The 13,258-nt window shown below is 43.3% G+C and overlaps 2 protein-coding genes across 2 annotated transcripts in view; both read right to left on the minus strand.

The window, feature by feature from the left end:
- Positions 1-4,314, minus strand: part of LOC103189357 (UDP-N-acetylglucosamine--peptide N-acetylglucosaminyltransferase 110 kDa subunit) — a 28,403-nt gene extending 24,089 nt beyond the window's left edge. The window contains exons 1-4 of the mRNA XM_007909714.2: positions 3,978-4,314; positions 2,220-2,370; positions 1,553-1,796; positions 1,188-1,256 (exon numbers count right to left, since the gene is read on the minus strand). Of these exons, the coding sequence (XP_007907905.1) occupies positions 1,188-1,256; positions 1,553-1,796; positions 2,220-2,370; positions 3,978-4,014 (501 nt within the window). The 5' untranslated portion in view covers positions 4,015-4,314. The remainder of the gene's footprint in view (positions 1-1,187; positions 1,257-1,552; positions 1,797-2,219; positions 2,371-3,977) is intronic.
- Positions 4,315-5,663: 1,349 nt separating this feature from the next.
- The window catches only part of taf1 (TAF1 RNA polymerase II, TATA box binding protein (TBP)-associated factor), a 38,256-nt gene continuing 30,661 nt past the window's right edge, over positions 5,664-13,258 (minus strand). Inside the window, exons 36-41 of the mRNA XM_007909713.1 lie at positions 12,481-12,597; positions 12,244-12,378; positions 11,651-11,755; positions 11,379-11,529; positions 8,852-9,029; positions 5,664-7,671 (exon numbers count right to left, since the gene is read on the minus strand). Coding sequence (XP_007907904.1) covers positions 7,449-7,671; positions 8,852-9,029; positions 11,379-11,529; positions 11,651-11,755; positions 12,244-12,378; positions 12,481-12,597 — 909 coding nt within the window. The 3' untranslated portion in view covers positions 5,664-7,448. The remainder of the gene's footprint in view (positions 7,672-8,851; positions 9,030-11,378; positions 11,530-11,650; positions 11,756-12,243; positions 12,379-12,480; positions 12,598-13,258) is intronic.

The following is a 13,258-nucleotide window of genomic DNA, read 5'->3' on the forward strand; positions in this document are numbered from 1 at the left end:
AGGCTGCAAACAAGCGTTTGCCTTTCCAAATCAGAAATACACCCAGACACGAGGGAGGGCCTGTGCGAGTTCTCAGACCCCTCAAAGTACCAGACCGCTTCCAGTTCTAGAAGAAAGGCTTTCATATAGTTTTAAGAACTAGTTCAGATTTAATGCACAACTATCCGGGGAATATACTGGTTTAGTCTTTTAAATGAGCTGATAACAACTTTTTTTAAAAAATCAAATGAAATCCATTTTAATCCTTATTGAATAAAAGGTCTAACTATCGCCTTCACCGCTGAAATAAAGAAGTCGCTTCCAGGTGCAAGCGCAGTCTCACTCTAAACAGACTGAAGCTGCAGTGGAGTGCACTGAATGTTAGCTCTCCATTCAACGGCCTGTGGGCTGAGACATTCATTACCCCTTTGCTCTTTCGACCCCAGCCACATCCTTCCCTCTTCCCCCCATAAGCACACACACACACAAAGTCAAATGGACAGCTACCCTGCGCATACACTCCACTTAGCAAGCGCGCGGGGCTCAGAACGACAGGCTAGGGGACTTTTCAGGTCTAGGTCCCCTTTTCCTCCCCATTCCTCACCCCTGAGTGGCATTGCATAAGGTGGCTTTTAACTCTCCATCAGCATTTTACTTTTATGAGTAAAACTGAGAATTTAAAATCTAGATGACAACAATTTAAATATACGACTAAATCACAGCAAAACTATATCCAAATGCTAGAAGCCACCTTATTAACTGAGCAGATCTACTCCATCAGCCACTTCAAGACCAAACCAGCATTGTCCAAAACAAAGCTATAAATGAAATGATTTAGGGTCAAATTGTAATTTCACATGTGGCTAATACAGCCTTTCTTCTCGTTAGTGCCGGGTGCACAAGGTGAAAACAGCTGACATTTGTCTCTGTAACAGATATAAAAAGATTGGACAGAGCCAAATCAGCCTGAGTTACCAAGTCCACTTCCTGAAGTGTCCTTTATTCAGCAACGGTGTCTTGTATTTGGTATTGTAATAGTTGGTCATCATCGACAGTGCTGCTCTCTCTGGTACTGGTTTGTGAGGGTGATAATTTTGTTTGGTAACTTTCCAGTCAACAATTTATCTGCCAGTCATAATACAATATGTATATCATTGTGAAACATTTTCTGGGCAGTAGCGTGGTCTAATTATTGATATGACACTTACCTTGGCTTCTTCTAAGCGACCCAGGGCTTTAAGAAGGTTCCCCAGGTCACTGCGAACACAATACAAATCCTGTAAAAGAACATAAACTAGTCAAAAGCTTCAAAATATATGTAGAATATTTAACTCCAGTCAATGCATATTGCACCGGCAGATTTGTAAAGAGAGGGAATAATGCAGCGTCCCAACAGCACAGAGATGACATAAGAATATAAGAAATAGGAGCAGCAGTAGGCCATTCGGCCCCTTGAGCCTGCCCTGCCATTTAATAAGATCATGGCTGATCTTCTAATCTAATTCTATTTACCTGCTCTATCCCCATATCCCTTAATCCCTTAGTTTTTAAATAGTAATGACAAATTACTTACAGGGTTATACTGAAGAGCAGACACATAAGCCTGCACAGCTCCCTCCATGTCACCTGCCGCGACCAGTGCTGCAGCCAAGTTGATGTATCCGTCAATGAAATCCGGTTTCAACCTTAGGGCATGTCGATAATGTTCAATAGCTTCCTGTAGTTGACCACGTTCTTTGTAAACATTCCCTAGGTTGGAATAGGCCTCAGCCAGCATTGGGTTCTGCTTGATAGCCAGAGTGCTGAAATGAGCAGACCTGGGACAGAAATCAATCCATTACAAGGCAAGGCCACTTCTCTGTAGTTAACGACAGTCACCCTCAAAAGTCATAATCCAATACCAAACCTAATGTAAACTAAGGCAGCTACATCTGGGCCAGGGGAGAATTTCATCCCGCTTGCAAATCATTTCCATCTTCATTATCAAATGAGCAAATACAGGCGACATGCAGGCTCGAGCCAATCAAGGGCTCAGGCTCTGCCCAGCAATGAGACTGGCCAATCAAGACAAATATTGCTTATGTGGCCCACAGACATTTATCAAATTCTGGATCTGGCCCTCACCAGTCAAAAGGTTGGACGGCCATGAATTATAAAGCCATATTCCCTCATTCTATTTGAAAGGAAAAATAGCTGAGTTCCCAATTAAAAAGCTGTTTCTGGTTTTCCTATGCCATTACCTGTCCAGTCGGCGACACTGGAAATGGATGGAGGAGAGAAGCAACAGCACACCAGTGTTGTCAGGTTCCTGTCTCCAAAGCTGCATGCAGTGCCTCTCAGCTGCCTCAAAGTCTCCCGCCTGGTATTCACGGTGTGCCAGCTCTGCTAACCCTGCAATTTAAAACAGATATTTTTGATGCATGGATTAAATGAACCATTTACAACAGGGCATTAGTTTTTAGTCTTAGTTGAAATGTCACTTATCGGGTGGTGACACAGACAGTAGGGAAACGCATTAAAAATACCAATACTGGGAATCTGCTAAGAATGGCCCAATATATCTAACCTTTTAACCACGTAGCCCACAAATATACAGTCAATTCACTTTACAGTATATTCTGTGAAGCGCTTAGAGACGTCTAGAAGACATGAAAAGTGCTATATCAAATGCAAGGATTATTATTATTATTACATATAGTGTTTAGGCAGTTGATCAGGAACATGCGATTTCTCACATGGAGGCCAGAGTGGGCAAACACATTACTGATTGACTTTATATTTTGTGGGTGAAACGCGGCAACCAATTGCGCACAGCAGTGTCCCACAAACCGTCGTGGTTTTAGTGCCCGATTTTTTTTTGAAGGAATTACTGCCTCCGGAAAAGTGATCTGCCAATCGACTAACAACTGGGTTCCCACTTATTGCTAGATAAACAGAGGCGTGTGGAGGAAGGAAACTTTCCCATTGTTTCGCCCTGCCGGGAATCGAACCCAGTTCTCTCGCTTGCAAGGCAAGTGCTCTAACCATTGAGTTACAGGACTCCAAGTGTAGGAAGAAATGGATTTTTTTTTGCCTTGTTGCGGATGCTCCATTAGGATGGATTGGCTTCTTGGAGGAGCAAACACTCACAGAAAATAAGGGGCTAAATGCCCTCGGTTGAACATTTCAACAGAAGGTACATATTCACTGTAAAAAAGGAACACAGACAGGGCTGTAAAAAGCTGACACATGCACAAGGTTACTGTGGCCAATGGTTCAACCAGAGAGCTGTTTTTTTTAAATAATCTACTTCAATAAGAATGAAAGAAACAGAAAGCCACTCAGAGCGATAAAGGAAGTCATAATGAGATACAGACCAAATTAGTGAGAAGGAGAGCTCGGGGAGAGACACTAATCCAAAAAAATGTTGTGGGTTCAAGCCCCATGTTGGGGACCGTGAGCTCGCAGTCCAGGCTGGTGCTCATGTGCTCGGCCCAATGTGCAATGCTGTGGGGGTGGGGAGGCATTGTCTGAGATGTTAATCCTAGTTCTAGTTGCCTGTTCAGGTGGATGTTAGAGGCAGAGGCCATTTGGTGTTTCAGAAGAAGAATAAGCCAGAAACACGAAGCATGGAGGCTTCACGGGGTATGAGGGTGAGGCAGGACAACGGTCTGAAAGCTGATGCAAACTCAATGGGGCCGAACAGTCTGTTTCTGCGCTGGAAATTTCTAGGATCCAACAACAAAACTATTGCAGTTTGTCTCTCGAGCCTCTGACTCGGGGCCCAGTGGCTCTCGAGCCTCTGACTCGGGGCCCAGTGGCTCTCGAGCCTCTGACTAACAACCTCCCAGATACAGTGTCTGAATCGCGCGGCTGTTTTGCACAGAGAAAGGCTGCGATGGCGGAGGCCTTTGGGATGTTTGTGTGTGGAGGCACTGGGCGGGAGGAGCGCAGACAATGCTGTCAGTTTGCGGGGCCCGAGTCCCGGGGCCTTCCCGCCCACTCTCTCTGTCTCTCACCTGTGCTGTCGCTCACATTACCCACAGACGCCGCCATGTTGCCGCTCGGGGTCTCCGCGGGGCCGGAGCCGAACTGCGCGTTTCCTGCTCTCGGGGCGGAATGTTTCTGTTAAAGCCTCGGCCCCGGTCACTGTCTCGGGGCCGGTATCAGAGTTCGGGGGCCGAGTGTCTCCGGTGTCGGTGTCTCCGGTGTCGGAGTCGCTCCTCCTCACCGGCGATGGCGGCCAAAGTGAGGACAACAGAGTCTGAACTACTTACACAATAAAAAGTCCGTATTCGCGCACCAGTAGAGTGGCCGAAACCATCTTAGCTTCAAAATCGCTTCTTTTCATCAGATAAAGTTGGTTACATTGTTATGATTTTGCTAATGACATCATTCATATTTATAAATTCATATTTGATTTCAAATTTCGTTGCCTTTTCGCGGAAGGACTAAGATTCGAGCGCGAAAAGGACGATTTACTCATGACCGCCTCACAGGCAGTATCCATACACGGTAGCAATGCGGTGACCACGTGCGCATGCGCGGCCTTGAGCTGCGGCACGTGATCTGCACCATGTTAGTGACTGAGTGAAGCCCCCCCCCCCCCCGAGCCCGCCCCGCACTCCCCCCCCCCGGCCCGCACCCCCCGAGCCCCCCCCCCCCGCCCCGCACTCCCCCCCCCCGGCCCGCACCCCCCCCCCGCCCCGCACCCCCCCCCCGAGTCCGCCCCCCCCCCCCCGAGCCCCCCCCCCCCCCCCTGGTCCGCACCCCCCGAGCCCCCCCCCCCCCACTGGCCCGCACCCCCCGAGCCCCCCCCCCCCCCCCCCGGCTCGGGTCACCTCTCCATGAAAACCATAGTCAGGCACCAAAAGTGTAATACAAGTTTGCAATCCTTATGGAATATTTACGTTACCTTTCTCTCAAACGGGTTTTGTTCAATAACTGAAAATGATCACCACTTTGTCATTATTATTCCCACTGGCGGGTGGGTCGGTAACCCGAGGACACCGACTCAAAATAGTTGTTAAAAGAAACCAAGGAAGGTGAGAAGAAATGTTTTCACACAGCGAGTTGTTGGGATCTGGAATGCATTGCCTGAAAGGCCGGTGGGAACCGATTCGATAACAACTTTTAAGAGAGTAGATAATTAATTGGGGACAAGTTTGCAGAGCTCTGGGGAGAGCGCGGGATTGATTTGGAAGCTCGTTTCAAAGAGCCGGCACAGACACGATGGGCCGAATGGCCTCCTTCTGTGCTGAATAATTCTATGTACCTGGAAGAACTGAACACATAAGAACTAGGAGCAGGAGTAGGCCATTCGGCCCCTTGAGCCCTGCCCCGCCATTAGATAAGATCATGGCTGATCTTCAGACCTAACTCTAATTACCTGCCCTATCCCCATATCCCCTAATACCTCTGTTTTTTAAAAAAAACGAGTCTCAGCCTTGAAGTTGCTTAAAAACTTAAAAAATGGTTGCTTAAAAATCCATAGGACCTTTTTATACAACTGCACCAAAAGAACAAGTAGACAGACCTTCATATAATCTCTTCTGAAGGACAGTAGCGCCAACAATCAAAATTGTTCCAGTTTGTGCATTGGCCTGGGCTACATTTGCAATATACAGTATAAACGCTCTGAGACGCCGTCTGGCGTGGAGGGCGCTATATAAATCCAAGTTGTTGTTGTTATAAGAGACAGGTGAGATGTTTCATTTTATTATTTATTTATAAAATAAAGGTTCTGTAAGCATTTGTCAGCTGAAGAATTTCAAACTCTGTACAGAACAATGTCCGAGCTACTGATACTACCAAAAGCACAAACCTTGCCCCTCTGGTATCTAAATACAGAAAACAGTGCCAAAAATGATAGCTGCCATATTGGCAATTAAAAGCCACAATGAAAAAAAATCAGAAAAATTAAAATCAAACTTTCTTTTAACTGAGATTTAACAAAGTTCACAACATTTGTAGGATTATACAATGGTCAGTTCAGCTTTTAACACGTTAGTTTTATAACATACTATTTAATTGAAATATTTGAATAACAAACCATGTGTATTTCTATAGGACAGGTTTGACTGCACAGGACAAGTCCACAGCAGGGGGAAACAGCATTCCAGCCGTGTCCAGGTACAAGCTATTGGTTATTGAAACCCTGACTGACATTTCTGTACAAACTTGCCTTTCAGTAGTCAGCATGGTGTTAGGTTTTGTAGAGATCATTTACATTATGAGCAAATAATTACTCCACAGGCTATTACAAAATTGAAAAAAAAGTCAGATTATCCTTTTCTTCATTCGTAATATATCAAAGCACTAATCATGATACATAAATGGAAATTAAATTTACATATCTTTTTAAAATCTTGAAGACCCCTAATGTGTAAACCTTATCCAGTTCTGTTGCTTAAATAAAGTGGTTTAGGAGGTGGACTTTGCAGAGGAAGCAAATGTCTTTCAGGTTAAAAAATAAACATCGAGTTACTGATTCAGCACCAAAATAGCAGTTTCCTTGAAGTTTTAGAATTACTGTAAGTATATTGCTTACGTTTCTTTGGGAGATAGAAATTGAGGTTTTTCCACTCTTCTGTCTCACAATTTTGTTTGATTTGCCATTTCCACTTGCTCGTTGATGTCAGCCATAAATTTTAAGGAGATTCTGTGCAGATTGACATTCACTGGCCACTAGTAATAAAATCTGCCAATCACGCATCTGGCACCAGTTTGTTTTACTCCTGCCACTTAAATACATAATTTGCCCATAATTCTTAGTTAATAAGATAACAGAAAATTGAAAGCTCAGGTGGCTAAAAATAAACATATGACAAAATATTCCAACAAAGTAATAAAGTAATAAAGTAATAAAGAAAGCAGTAATTAAATGGAGGTGAATTAACAAGGAAAGCAAGGCCATCACTTGCGAGAATGATGTTTTATAGATTTGGGTAAAATGTTCCAAAGAAAACTTTTAATTTCTACTTCCTTTAAATTATATTGAACTTTGATAGCCCTGACACTGAGCATTTTGCATTTTGACAGGCAGAGATCGCTCTAGCAGGAGGTAATGTAAAGCACCTCATGTAGATTAATTATATATAGTAAACACAATTTTGAAAGTCTCAAATACAATGCTGTTTCGACAGAAAATCAGTTTAAACCTTTCTGGACAAACCCCTATTTAACATAAGCTTTTTTGTGGCTCCCAAACTACTGCACTTTGGTATTAAGCGGAATGTTTATCATTGGGCTACATACCTGGCTTCTAGTTTAAGGAGATTCATCTGTAACAGCATAAAGTCAAATGTATTGGTGAATTCTCACAATACAGCTTCCGCATAATTACTCCTCCTGTGAGCTTGTAATCCTCTGATATCGTAGCAGTCTCATTGTGCATTAGTCAATAATTCTGCCTCCAACTCAGTGAATATTCAGACTTGAGGATCTTGCCAACCTCCATGTTTTGTAATCTAGAACGGCTTTTCTAATGTTCAGCTCTCTATATCTGAGTCCATATCACTATCTGCTCCAATAGAATGGAACTCCTCACTGTCCTCCTCGTCTTCACTCAGATGAACCTCATTAAGAACACTTGGCCCATGGTGCTGTTCCTCCTCTTCATCCTCGTCTGACAGTTCATAATCACACCCTCCACTGCTGAATGTTGTGTCGCGGGTGTTTGACTTCAGGTCTGGTTCCTCATAGCTCTCAAAGCTTTGAGAAAAGAAAAAAAGTTTGATTCAATGCTTTTTTTTGTTTCATATTTTCTTCCTTTTTCTCACCATCCTCTCATGAAGGCGCTGACTCTTCAGTACTGTTAGGGGCGACAGTCCTGCTCTCTAGTATTTTTCCTAAATGGCCACTCGTTATGTGTGAATCTGGACAGAGTGGCAGCAGATGTTTCTGCTACAGGAAGAAGCACAACCAAGTCCCCTTCTGCCCTCACTTGACATCCACTTGAGCACACTGAAGGATCAACTGGATAGCAATCGATATATGAATCTAGCTGATATTTTGTCCTCCAGCTGAGGAGAGCTGCAGTTATTTGATACTGAATACAAGGATTATTGTAATATTTGTAACTTACCGTAGCCCAGCTATGACCTGCTTTGTATAGCTTAGTGCTACACCAGCCAGTACCTTCAACAACTTAACACTTATAGAGTGGCCTTCACACATAGTGTCTCAGAGAGCTTAACAATGGTGTAGTTTGGCACTGAACTGCGGGGAAAGGGGAGGTGATCCTAGCTACAGTCGAATAGGGATGTCTTCAGGTACAATCTGAAGATCAGCAAAGAGGGGACTAGTAGAGAGAATTTTAGGGGTTCAGGGCATAGTGGCTAAAGAATTGCTCACCATCATCCCAGTCCTCCTCAGGCTCACTGTCTCCCCGTCTTCCAAAGGAGCTCCTTCAAGGACCTTATCCTCACCTTTAAATACCTTCACACCCTTGCACGTCCCTACCATCTCGGTGATCTTCAATCCTAGTCTTCTGCTCACTCCCTCCACTTGGCTAACTTGTGCCTGCTGCGTATCCTCCACCCCCTCTGCACCATCATTGGTGGCTGAGCCTTCAGCAACAATACTTCTAAACTCTGAAACTCCCTCTCTCAACCTCTCCATCTTGCTTCTCTCGATCTACCTTTAAATCTCATCAAAATATCTACCACTTCGACCTCTGGTCACCTCCCCTTCCTCCCTCGTTTACCAGTCTTTGTGGAGTGCTCTGAGACCTCATCCCACGTGAAAAGCCATCACTGAGAAGTGATGTCATCAGTCCTTCCTCTACATAGAGTGTATCCATGATTATTATAGTGTGTATGTGAAGCAAATGACATTAGTGACACATTTGTTCTCTGTTTTCAAATAAGCCAATTAACCCAAATAATCATACCTCACATTACTGTCTTCCATGATCTGCGAGGTCTCACCACCATCTCCATCATAGGACATCATGCTTTCTTCATTTTCCATTCCCATACATGTATTCTCGGGTATCAGACGAGGTTTCACTGGGCGGATATTAGTGGTTTCAACATCAGAGTCACTGCCGCTCTCACTGAGCTGTATAGCTGTTTAAAACAATGGAAGACATTGGATAAACAAGCAATATTCACATGAATTACACAAGTTACCTAAAGAATAAAACGCAAAATACTACCGAAAGAATGTTTTGTTCAAGTAGCTTGTACCCACAGACACTGGAAAACAAATGCATGGCTTGACCAGAGGAAAGTACTCTAGATACTGATGATCCATGATTTATAAATGTGCATGAGTGTTAATTAGAGAATTTTTGGGTTAATATTTTGGTGGATAGGCATTTGTTAAGGTCAGACTATTAAGGGATATGGGGCAAGGATGGGTAACTGGACTTGAGGTACAGATCAGCCATAAAATGGCAGAACAGGCTCAAGTGGCTGAATAGCCTACTCCTGTTTCTATGTTTCTAAATGCTGTCACTTGGTAAGAGGTCGGATGCTAAAATTCCTGCTGCACATTGATGGCCTCTTCATGTCTGTAGCAACTTACATTTATGTAACACCTTCACAAACGTTAACAATAAAAATACAAACCTACCTACTTATCTCAAACTTGTTTATGTCGACATCCTGCTAATGTTGACAAAAAGTTTAGTATTAATCTTCTCCACAGATTAATACTAAAAACATACAGCAACAACAACAAGATTCCATTTATTGAGCGCCTTTCACGTCGGGAGGACGTCCCAAGGCGCTGTACAGTTGGGTCAGGACCCGAGCAGGGGGAAAATGGTCAGGGTGAGGGAAGGGAGCGAGGAGGGGATAGAGAGTCGAGAGGGGAGCTGAAGGCACGGTCAAAGAGAAAGGTCTTGAGACCGGCCTTGAAGGAAGAAAGGGAGGAAGCGGCAAAGGCACTGGGGGATAGAGTTCCAGAGCCTCGGGGCTGAGAGGCTGAAGGCCCGGCCACTGATAGTAGGGCGGTTGGGGCGGGGGATGTGGAGCAGACCGGAGCCAGAGGAACGGAGGGTATGGGCAGGTAAGTAGGGGGATAGTAGGTCGGAGAGGTAGGAGGGAGCAAGGCCGTGAATGGCTGTCTATATCAACATCAACAGAAACTCCGGCACATTTATGTTGATCAATTGTTTGGATCCCTAATAGTATTAAAGGCCTTGGTTTATTGTCACTCATGTCAACAGTGTACTCTTACACGACTATTTTTGTAACTGAGTCAATAGAAATGTATGTAAATAAACAATCTACTCTCGATATTGTAATCACAGAATATCTATTGTCCGGTTGTGAGCAGCTATGTCGACATAAGTGGGTTGGACTACAAAAACATCATCGCACAGTAAGTGACCCAGAAGTAATGACAGGTGTTTTTTTTTTAAGCCTCATTATATTGTAGGATCTGAATTTGTGGAATCACGTTATTATAGAAGGGTTGGCCTATAATATAGTTACCCTGGGAGAATTCTTTGAATAACTTGGTATGATTCTGATTTGAATCAGATTTTCATAGTGCAATAAACCTAATAATTTTGTAACTGATTTTTGTTTTTCCACATGGTAATACCAGGCTCCCTCAACTATTCCACTCAGAAAACACCCTTTGTCACAGGAATCCTTCTCATGGTTATTTAAACCTCTTCAACTGCCTCATTCTCCCTATTGCTTACAGACGCTGAAACAGTTTTCAAAACGTATCGTACGTGTAGCTTCTGCTAATCCAGATTCTATTTTATTTTGAAACATCTTTAAATTAATGATCCAATCTGGTTATGTAAAATAGAATTGACATCGGTCAAGTCTCACCCAATATTTTTTGTACATTGTTGCTAATAAAGGTAATTTTAATTATACTAATAATAATACTAATACAATTATTTTAGGATGTCAGTGTGGCTCAAATTGGAATTGCTCCTCCCTCACTTCTGGGATAGAAGGTTGTGAGCTCAAAGCCCAATATTGGATCTTGAGATTAATAGTCTGGACTGACAGTCCAGAGAAATGTCTAGCGAGTCCTGAATTATCAGAGATGTGTCCACTGACTTTTGGGATAGAGAAAAGATCTCTTTTTTGTGCCTATTTTAGAATTCCTGAGAATATTTGTGGAGTCCTGTAGCTCAGTGGTTAGAGCACTCGCCTCTCAAGTGCGAGACCTGAGTTTGATTCCCAGCAGGGTGAAACTTTGGGCAAATTTCCTTACTCCACACGCCTAATAATAATCCCTCAAGAAAAAAAATAATAATTTGGTCACTTCAATCCATGACTGTTTGTGGGACGCTGCTGTGCGCATTTGGCTGCCGCGTTTCGCTCACAAATATACAGTCAATTCACTTTACAGTATATTCTGTGAAGCACTTTGAGACATCTAGAAGACGTGAAAAGCGCTATATCAAATGCAAGGATTATTATTATTATCACTTTGTAACTCACAGGAGAACGGATTGTCACCTTCCTCCTCCTCACTGTGATCCTCATCCTCTCCATCTGACATGAGCAGATCCTCATACAACACACTCGCCTGACGACGTGGCACAGAGGCCTCATCCTCATCTTCCAACTCACATTCTCCCTCATCTGCTTCCTGTTGCAGAAAATAACATAATTTTACAGCACAAAACGGAAAATGCATAAAAGAGAATGATGCAGACTGAGGGGTTGTAAGGGGCATTAATTAGATGCAGAGCATGGTAAAAGTCACTTGCTGGAGCTGGGGTCTTTGGTTTGCCATCGTCATCTTCCTCAAAACCTTCTACATCCACGTCAGACTCTTCTTCACCAGTCCTCATTCGTCCCTCACGCATCTGACCCTAAGAAACACATTTTGCAGGAAGGTTAAAACAAATTGCATTTATATAGCGCCCTTCACTGTGTATGCCAGGCTTGCTTGACACTTGTACTATACCAGGTGTCAGGAGCCCTGACTATCACGTCTATGTGACTGAGTAGGTATCTTAGTTTGAGCTAAAATAGATGATCTCAGCTGGGCTTCCCATTTAAGCAACTTTTGCTGGAGGTATTATGTGTATGGACAGTGGAAAAGGGCAGCATCAGACTTGGCTATGATCTCTCTGCAATCAAATAGCCAGTCAGCATTCACTGCCAAGGATCATATCTGAATAACGAACTGCCAGAAAATGTCTTCAGTAGAGGAGATAATCAATGAGAAAATAAAATGCCGACTGAACACCATCTTTATATAGTGTAGTGTGACCAATACAACGCAGCTGTGAAACAGACCCTCCCACAGACACAGAGAGGAAGCAAACATTTCAGGAAAACTACACTTGGCTCTCACCTGAGCCAATCTGTGATGCATTTTCTCTGGTGTTGTTGTTGGGGTGACAGTCAGAGACATACTGCCCTCCTCATTAAACACAGAAAGATCTCGAGAAGTGCTCATAGATGTGTTTCCATCTTCTATTTCTGGTGGCTGAAACATCCACAAAAAGAGTTCATAAATACTTGCATTGTGGCTTTTCAGCAGAGGAAGGAATAAAACAATTAAATTGCATTTAACCTGTTAAGGACTAACCTGAGGAGTGTGAGGCCCTGGGGTCAGGGGGTCAAGACTGTCAAATTCTGCAGCATCAAGAGCAGCCTCCTTTGCAGATGCTATGTCTTTTTCCAACTGAGTTAGATGTTCATCGTACTGTTAAAAACAAAATGAAGCTAAAATAAATATAGGTAACAACACTCTTCTTTGCCACCTTTGCTTAGCCAGCTCGGGCGTTCTGCATGTCTCTCCATTCCTCAGTGCCACCATGGACAGCTGTGCTTTCAGCCACTCTGCCAGGCTCTCTGGCATTCCGTGCCTCAATCCCTCTGTCTTTTCCATTCTTTGCCTATCTTCAGATCACACCTCAAGACTTTCCTCTTCAATTGTGACTATGGTGACCTCGCCAGATTAGCATCAAACTACGCCATTGTTCAGTATTTCGACAAGCTACTTGCAGCGCTTAACAATGGAGTAGTTTGATGCATATAAATTCAAGTTGTTGTTGGCTTTATGTCCAGAGGAATAGAATACAAAAGTAGAGAAGTGATGTTAAGTTTATATGAAATGTTGATTAGAGCACATTTGGAGTACTGTAAGCAGTACTATTTATACGTATATTTATATTATAAATATATGTTTATATATCAAGAGCAGCCTATATTTTATATTGATTTATGTAGGTTCAATTCCAGGCAGGGCGAAACCTTGGGCAAGTTTCTTTACTCACACGGCTGATAATAATCTCTCCAAAACAAAAAACAATAATAAATTGGTCATTTTTAATCCACGACTGTTTGTGGGACACTCACAGCTG

The sequence above is a fragment of the Callorhinchus milii genome, unplaced genomic scaffold, assembly GCF_018977255.1.
Source record: "Callorhinchus milii isolate IMCB2004 unplaced genomic scaffold, IMCB_Cmil_1.0 Scaffold15, whole genome shotgun sequence".
Lineage (NCBI taxonomy): Eukaryota > Metazoa > Chordata > Chondrichthyes > Chimaeriformes > Callorhinchidae > Callorhinchus > Callorhinchus milii.